Genomic DNA, 8,312 nt, shown 5'->3' on the forward strand with positions numbered 1-8,312 from the left:
AAATAACATTTCCAGCATCGGAAATGAACAAGACGCATCAATTTCAAACGCCACCCAAGAAGCATTGATTTTTCGTAATGAGCCTTTAACTAACGAAACCACAAATGGAAATGTCAACGAAGATCCTTTGGGAACCGGTGAGAACGAAATTCAAGTTAAGACGGAAAGTGTGCCATTGTACGAAATGCACGCTCGCAATAGCTCAGAGATGGACGAATTGCTAGATGAGGCAGAAGTGGTCGATCTTAGTGATGATGAAGTAATGGTAGTTTCAGAAGCTGGTGTGCCTAGACCATTCGCAACGACCGGTGAAAACATAGTAAAGCGCGAAAAGGATGCAATTTCCGGTGATGAGCCATTTAATATCGAAGTGAGTATTTCAAACGAAAATGTTTTTGGTAATGAATATTTACTAAATAAATTTTTCATTCGTATTTTTAGTATGAATACAAACAGAAAGAAAAGGTCAAGTTGGGTCGTGTATACAAAATTGGCGGAAAAATGATTTTGGTACCAGAAAAAGCCGTTGAAAAACTAATTGGATGGAATGAACCAGCAAAACGATCTGACATCCAATACGATCGAAAAGCATGCTTTACTTGGCTTTTGTCATTGGTCGGCAAAGAACAACTGGCTGCATGCAACGTCAATCGTGAAACAATGGATTTTCTTAAAGGTGATTGCATATTTTCATTAATCAACTTGATATTATGGTTCATTTATATTCTATTTTTCATTACTAAAATGCAATTTTTTTTGAATTATCATAGCTTGTTTTACGATTCGTTGCGGCACACAACAAAATCGCATTGAGGCCATCGAAAAATACAAAGACGAATTATGTCAAGCTGGCGGTATCATCAAAAATGTCGTGATGTTGGACCAAACAACTGAAGGAAATAACGCTGACACAGATACAAATTGAAGCCTGAGGCCTCGAGTCATCTTCATATTCATTTCGTTACTATTTTTCCATTTTTTTTCTCAGTTTAATTTTTATGTTCTGCGAAGTCATGTTGAAACTTTGGATCTAATCATTTTATATTTTTAAATCTCAATTACGTCTTCAAAACAAAGTTTACTTTTCAGTAGTTTTTAAGACCAATTACCTCTCTTACTATTTTTTTTATTTCTTCAAAGTGAAACCAAATTAAAATTAATACGCTTATATATGTAGCACTGATTTATATACGAATATTCAAGTATCGTTAATCAAACAAAATCAAACCTAAAGAGTGATATTTACTATTCAACCATTTTTTTTTCGAGAAGTCATTAAATTTAGTTCGAAACTGTTTCGCTAAAATCAAAGAAAAAATGAAGAACTGAAATATAGATAGTCGTTACTTGGTTCAAATATGAAAGAAAAAACCGATATTTAAAGAAAGATTTTAGATTTTTTACAAAATGTTTTATTATTTATTTCTTTAACAAAAGAAGGCAAATAAAATCAAAATATTCTATATATCAGTATTTTCAAGGAAATTTAGTAAAATATTTTTAATGGACTTTAAGTATTTTCTTGACAGGTAAATTGTGTTGTTTGGATGCTTTTCGATTACTTCGAGTGATATATTTGCAACATAGTGTTGCATATGAATGAATGTATTTCGGAAGAATTTCAACGTTTGAGATGTTGGGTTTTCCAATTCCATTTGGTACCACGACGCTAAAATTTCGACATCCTTTTTCTCATTCGATTTTCCCTGAATCAAACTTCCTTCGTGCGATTGGTTTTTTCCAACCGGTGCGAAATCCCACGAATACTTCTTTTCTACATTTGTTTTACCATCTACGTATCTGATGGATATGATGTTACCTACTAGACATCCAGTTTCATTTTCATCTAATATATTTCGCATAACGCACCAATCACCAATTTTAATTTGGTTTGCCTTATGTATGGGCAGATCAACCATGGAAACATCTACAAATTCGAGCTGACGATGTGTGGTTTTTTTTGAAACGCCACGAACACGCGCTAAACGATCAGAACTCAATTTCTCTTTCGAATTAGATAGTGACCACATAAGAGTTGATTTCAAAACGTTTTTTTTCCCTTTTTTTGTGTTAACATTTACAAACCGACTATCCTCATCTGGCGTTTCGTTTACATCCGAGTGATATTCTTTTAGGTTTTCATGTCCCATCGGCTTGTCATCACGAGTGATACCCAAATCAATAAACGCATTATCTGTACTTTGATTGTCGTTTTTTTCAATCAATGGATCGAAGACAAGTGGACAATTTCTGATATCATCGCGACTTATATCCATGCCGAATTTCTTGGCGTCATCCACTGCAGCAACTAAGGCTTTAGCAATGGTTTTTTCGATTTCAAGATCTGATGGAAGGTCGAATCTATTTTCCGTTGCATTCTTTAGCGGGTCTCTTGGGAAAAAAACGTCGACATCAGCTAACTTGAAGTACATAATGTCATTTAATAACTCGACACGGCCAACTAAATGAAACAACTCCAATAAAGTAAAATTAATTTTAGTAAAATTAACTGTACCCATTGATCTCATCTTTCGGAATGTTTCCTCGCATGGTTGAGAATTGAAAATAGTTGGAATGAAATACTTTTCCATGCCCTCATTTCGAAAGTGCTTGACGAGTATTATTAGATTTTTGGCATTTAGTTCAATGCACATGAACGCATTCGAAGTTATGAAATTTTCATTGAGCGTTATTTTTTTATCTGCGGCCTGTGTTATGAATAGTCGGCAGGCACGCAGAAAAAATGTAGAGCGCCAAATTAGGAAAATTCTATCCAATGGCGATAGATCATCATTATAAAGGCTGGATGTTATTTCTTGGCAAATGCGAATATACTCGATTGTACCTTCTGAACCAATAACATATTCTTCCAGGGCAGCACGAACTCTTGGTTCCATGATTTTGTGCAATGAGTTATAGTTCTGTTTATCATCAGGACAGATATCCGAATAAACCAAACCATGTAGATCTTTGGACACCAAATTGATCAGTATTTTCAGATGCGATACCGTTGCAATTTTATTTCCAATCAGCAAAACAGCTAAAATACTTAACAGTCTGTTGCGTAGCTTCGTGCCGATGTGGACTATGTCTTGTAAAAAACAAATAATTGAATCGATGTTATCAAAAGTGTGATTGAAGTCCGACTGTGAATTGAATTTTGAGTTGAATATCATTGAATTTAACAAACGCCTATCCCCATCAGCAGAAATACCAGCTACTTTGATTCCAAATCTATAAATTTAATAAATATTTTTTGAATATAAAAATGCATCAAATATGAAATTTCTTTGATTTCACCTTTTGAGTTCATTTATCGTATGTTTCCATCTCAAAAGGACGTCGTGCGAAGTAAATGTATTATCAGTGCCAAATATTTGTAGTAAAAATGGTGGCACATTTTTCTTCAATGGCTGAGCTAACACTATGTATACTAATGTCGACTTTTTCCTCTGCATATTTGCCTGAATTTCTTCAGCGTTTCGAGCTAAGTACTTGAAAGCTGTAGGTATTCCTGTACTCGGATCCGTTGGTAATACCAAACCAACCATTTGATTGGACTTCGGGTCAAACTCTATTTTGGGTACTATGCCACTCGCATCTTCAGAGAGCCAAACGCATTTAGTCAGTTTGAGAACATCCAAATACGCATTCAGCTCTTCACATCGCAGCTGCCCCTCAATGATTTTGGGCTTATTTTGACTGATGTATCCATCTATGATTTGGCAATATGAAATAACCAATTAAATTCCACTATTTGAAGAAGAATAAATTGATGTTAATTCTTCTTGTTAAACTTACGGATAGAATTCACTCCTGGGATCGGCAAATTAGCACTTAAGGTCTCATAGCAAGATTTACCGCAAAAAAGATAAATAAAGGTGGAAAAGTAGCGATTGATGTCATTATATCGGAAGCCATTTGGATGCCTATCATTATTTGATTGCGCCGTCTCAATGAATGTTTTCATAATTAATGAAAAGTCGTTATATTGTACGCTTCCATCAACTTTTGCTTTCAATATATTTTTTGCTTCATTTGCTAACTGAAGTATAGCCAATTTATGACCTGGCTTAAACATGAATGTTTTCATATTCTCATATGAAGTGTCCTCCAAAACTGATCGGTCTTCATTTGCATACTGCTCAACTTCTTTTATGCTTTCTTTGTCAAGACTGGAAACAGCTAGTTTACAATCAAAACCACATTTCAAGAGTATTTTTATTATATCTGGATTAATTTTTTCTTCCAACACTTTCTCCAGCTCTTTAAAAATATTTCCTTTGTCCATTTTATAATTATGTAAATATTTGAACTTTTGGAAAGGATGTGAAAAATCTTTACACACGTAAACAACCGATTTTTAGTTTGAAACGCGTTTTAGCTGTCAAATAACAACTTGAAAAACGCGCAAAACCATAAACAAACTTGTGTAAACTTGTGACCGTGCGCGTCAGTACGTACAACGAACGCGTCGAACTTCCGCGAATCAAGCAAACTGGCAGAAAACATGCTGAACTCGTAAGAGTTAAATTCCCCTAGATATTTATGTACTTTTTTTAAAAAATTTATCGTTTAGTGATTTCCCTGTTGAGCCCCCAGTTAAGAAACGTATAGTTTCGAATTTATTTTGAGACAAATGAAACACCTTTCTTTGTGCACTATGTGCATTTTTATTGAAATAAAACGTGTAATAAGTCCACTCTAACCGTGATTACATTGTATATATATACTATCGTGCATTTCGGTGTGAATCTTAAATTAAATTACATTTCATCATTATTCTAATTATAGATGCAATTTAGGTATTAAATATATGATTGAAATATATTTCTTCAACCGTTACTAAATTGTAATTTAATTTTTGTTTTAAATTATATTTCATCGACCATATCCAATTTAGGTACAAAGTTAATTAAATTTTGATTTTTTATTGTGATACGTTAACTCGCGTCGTCCAGCTTCATGTTTGCGCACGAACTCGCACAAGTTCGCGCATGTTGTTTTAATACGGAACTTGCCAACTGAGTGGAATCATGCAAGTTCTCTGGTGAATGTAACAATTTCGTGCGCGTTTATATCATTTTTTTACAAGTTTTCACGTAGTTAAATCCTCCTAGCATTTTTCTAAAGGTAATGTATGGAGCAGGCCACTGAAATATTGCACAACGTATGAGACGAAAATGTTTAAAACTTTTGAATAGCACATGAGATCAACTAATCAATATCGCTTTTTGTTTAATGGTGTATTTGGTTGATATTTTTCTGAAAACTGTGCTTCAGACCAGAAACGTGCTTTTTAGAAACTGACCTGCTTCAAATTGTATTTTCATATTTTCGAAATGCAAAAAGAATTTGTGTACGTTTTTTCAGCATAATGTTCAAGAAAACCAACATAAAATCTGTTTGCAATTAAGGAATGTGAAAATAGAACTTGGAGCGGGTCATTTTTTAAGGGTGAGTGTTTGGAGCAGGCCAATCGCACAACGTTTGGAAAAATAAGACTCAGAAACGTACATGATTACATGAAATTAAATCATTTTATTGCTTTTTTTATTGATTGAATAGCATTTGAAATCAATTGATGAATATAGTTTTTTGTTTGACGGCGTATTTTATCGAGAGGATCAAGTGGTTTAATTTTTTCTATCCGGTTTCGGAAGATTGCAGTTATATTTTCAAGTTTTTCTGAACATTTATTGTATTGGAAATAAATACAGAGAAATTGGATAGTTGTTTTTCAGACATTTTTATTTTTTATTTCATAACTAAAACTTACATTTTTTTCTTGAATTCTTATTTATCATCATCTTGTATTGGAAATAAATCCTTAATTAATCTCTATTTATTTTATTTTCGAAAAATGCTTTAATGCTTTGAATCTCTTAATATTTTTTGTTTTGGTTTTCAGTGCCCATTACATTTTTATTTGGCTTAAAAGAATTGGAGCAGGCTTCATAACTATTTTGATCAAACTGGTTTTGTTTTTAAAAAAATTGTATCAGGATTGATTATTCCTATATTGTTTGTGAATTTTTTTTCTTCGGTTTTCGATATCTCAATGTTTTTTTCGTTTTGGTTTTCAGTGTTCATTACATTTTTATTTTACTTGAAAGAATTGAAGCAGGCTTCATAACTATTTGATCAGACTGGTTTTGTTTTTTGAAAAATTGTATCAGGAATGATTATTTCTTTGTGAAATAGATGATTCTATTTACCTTCACCATCGGCTTCGTAGCCGTTATTGGCTGAATCGATCATGGTGGATGATGCGACTTGATCTGTTGTCTCGATTGTACTCTCACGCAGAAGAATTTCTGAAAGATTCCATTTTCGAAACTTTTTTTTCTTTGTCTTCGAGTGATGTGACTATGATGATGACCGCAGAGCGAAAGAACGATTCCTTTGGCGTTACGCATCACGTACCCATAGTCAAGCTCACTAATACAGGCAAACATCGATGTGTATAACATTTGTGTGTATGCATCGCAAAGCAAAGCCTACTACTTGTTTTCAACGAAATTTTTTTCGAACGCACTTAATTCTTTCCTATCTAACGTCTTTTAAAAAAATATTTTCTAAACATGAATTATCTCAAATTAAAGGATTATCCTTTCTTTAATTAATGAATGTATACAATTTACTGATTTTCTTACAAGATCTATATGGATAAATTGACGTCTGAAATTTTCAAACAGTTCGTCAAATAGGTACTATTTCCTAACGGCCAATTTTTGTCGGAATTTTGGGAATATCCTCTGAGTCACTGAACGAATTTTAAATTTTTTTATATTTTCTGAATCATCAACTTTCTAAAAATGTATATTATTTTAAAATTCATCAAGTGGTTCGACAAATATATCAAAAATTCTAAAAATCGGTCAAGATCGTTCGCCGATCTAGATAGGTGAGAAATGCGTCTCAGTACACGCAATTAAATGTCGGCTGGTTTTTTCTTTCCACTTGTTTATTGTGATTTAGTTTGCGCTTTCGATTTCGAGTTTGGCGACCATGTGACATTCCAAATGATATATCAATCTAAGAATCATACAGTAGACACAATGATCACTCTGTTCCGAGACGTTACATTGTTGCATATGCTGTTTTATGCATCATGTGAAAGAAAGTGACCAAACTCTCTACGCAAGAAATCGCATGGGCTGAAATGGCAAAACGCCATAATTTGAACAAATGAAAAAGTTGTAGCAGACTTTTCGTGCAATTGCTAGGCAAATTACCAACAATCCAAACTGTCACATCTACTGTTTTCCTTCATTTATATTCATTTTTTACCGTTTTCTGTCAAGCACATTCCACTTGATTCTGATTGCATGATCTACTGTTGCCAGACCACGCAAATCCCCCAAAAAATGCTTAAGCATTTTCTTTGCATAAATTGTGGTCCATATTCCATAAACCACAACTAATAGTGAAATTAATAGCCAAGCATTCGTATAATGAGCAGTGCGTAGCAGATAGTTGAAGAGTGCAAATTTCACACGATGAGAAAACATGGGAAATACAACTCGAATGCACGAATACTACTCGATTAGATGAAATTAATGCCTACGAATGTGTAAATGCGAATACAACTGCAGTTGGTAAGTAAATGACATGTACACCTGACGCTATTGATGAATGAATTCGTGAATTCTGGCGAATACTTGATATGAGTAAAATCATAAAATTAAAGGCGAATTTCGGGAAAACTAGTGGATAATTGAAAAAAACTGAGTATTCAGATCTTATTTTTTCCATTTAATTAACATATTTTGATAATATTTTTAAGATCGGTGACAAAAAATAATTGTAGGTGGATTCGAGTTAAATCGGCGAACGAAAGATTTGTTTTGCCGGACTGGAGCAGGCCTTATTGCGATGATGCTGAAGCATTTCGTTGAGCTGTTGGTCAAACGAAACTGTAACGGTTTCTACGGCTTGTGCATTTGCTACTTGCATTTTAATCCTTTGAAAAAAAAGAAAGAAACAAATGTAAAATGATATATAAACTGATGAAAAACTCCAGAATTCAACAACGTACGTATATCCATTCGGATCAGTAATTTCAATGGTTGGAACTTGAGTTTCTGTCATCTTTGAATGGATATGTTCGATAGATGTACACGATGTTCGATTAGCGTCATTCAAACCACTTGGATAGATATCACGTTGAGCCGGAGATTCAACGTCTTTGTGTTGCCGAGGTGGAATGTGTTTATATGGTCCAGCTGAATCAAAACATCCAATTTCGTTCGTGTTCAAATCAAGCGATTAGAAATCATCAGCTGAATTGTCATCTGAATTGGCAGCTA

General features: G+C 33.7%; 1 protein-coding gene across 1 annotated transcript; it reads left to right on the top strand.

Moving 5' to 3' along the window:
• The first annotated feature begins 11 nt into the window (after positions 1 to 11).
• On the top strand, positions 12 to 1,337 carry LOC129573095 (uncharacterized). Its single transcript, XM_055453292.1, has 3 exons — positions 12 to 370; positions 442 to 676; positions 771 to 1,337. The coding sequence occupies exons 1-3, from the start codon at positions 185 to 187 to the stop codon at positions 923 to 925; spliced, it is 576 nt and encodes a 191-aa protein (XP_055309267.1). The 5' UTR covers positions 12 to 184; the 3' UTR covers positions 926 to 1,337.
• Positions 1,338 to 8,312: the final 6,975 nt, after the last annotated feature.

This window comes from Sitodiplosis mosellana, unplaced genomic scaffold (genome assembly GCF_009176505.1).
Source record: "Sitodiplosis mosellana isolate CC-2019 unplaced genomic scaffold, AAFC_SMos_1.0 Smas_scaffold_5946, whole genome shotgun sequence".
In the NCBI taxonomy this organism is placed as follows: Eukaryota; Metazoa; Arthropoda; class Insecta; order Diptera; family Cecidomyiidae; genus Sitodiplosis; species Sitodiplosis mosellana.

Coding starts and splice junctions, on each gene's coding strand:
- LOC129573095 (XM_055453292.1), top strand. CDS start 185: ATGCACGCTCGCAATAGCTCAGAGATGGACGAATTGCTAGATGAGGCA. Junction 371..441: donor ATGAGCCATTTAATATCGAA/GTGAGTATTTCA, acceptor TCGTATTTTTAG/TATGAATACAAACAGAAAGA. Junction 677..770: donor AACAATGGATTTTCTTAAAG/GTGATTGCATAT, acceptor GAATTATCATAG/CTTGTTTTACGATTCGTTGC.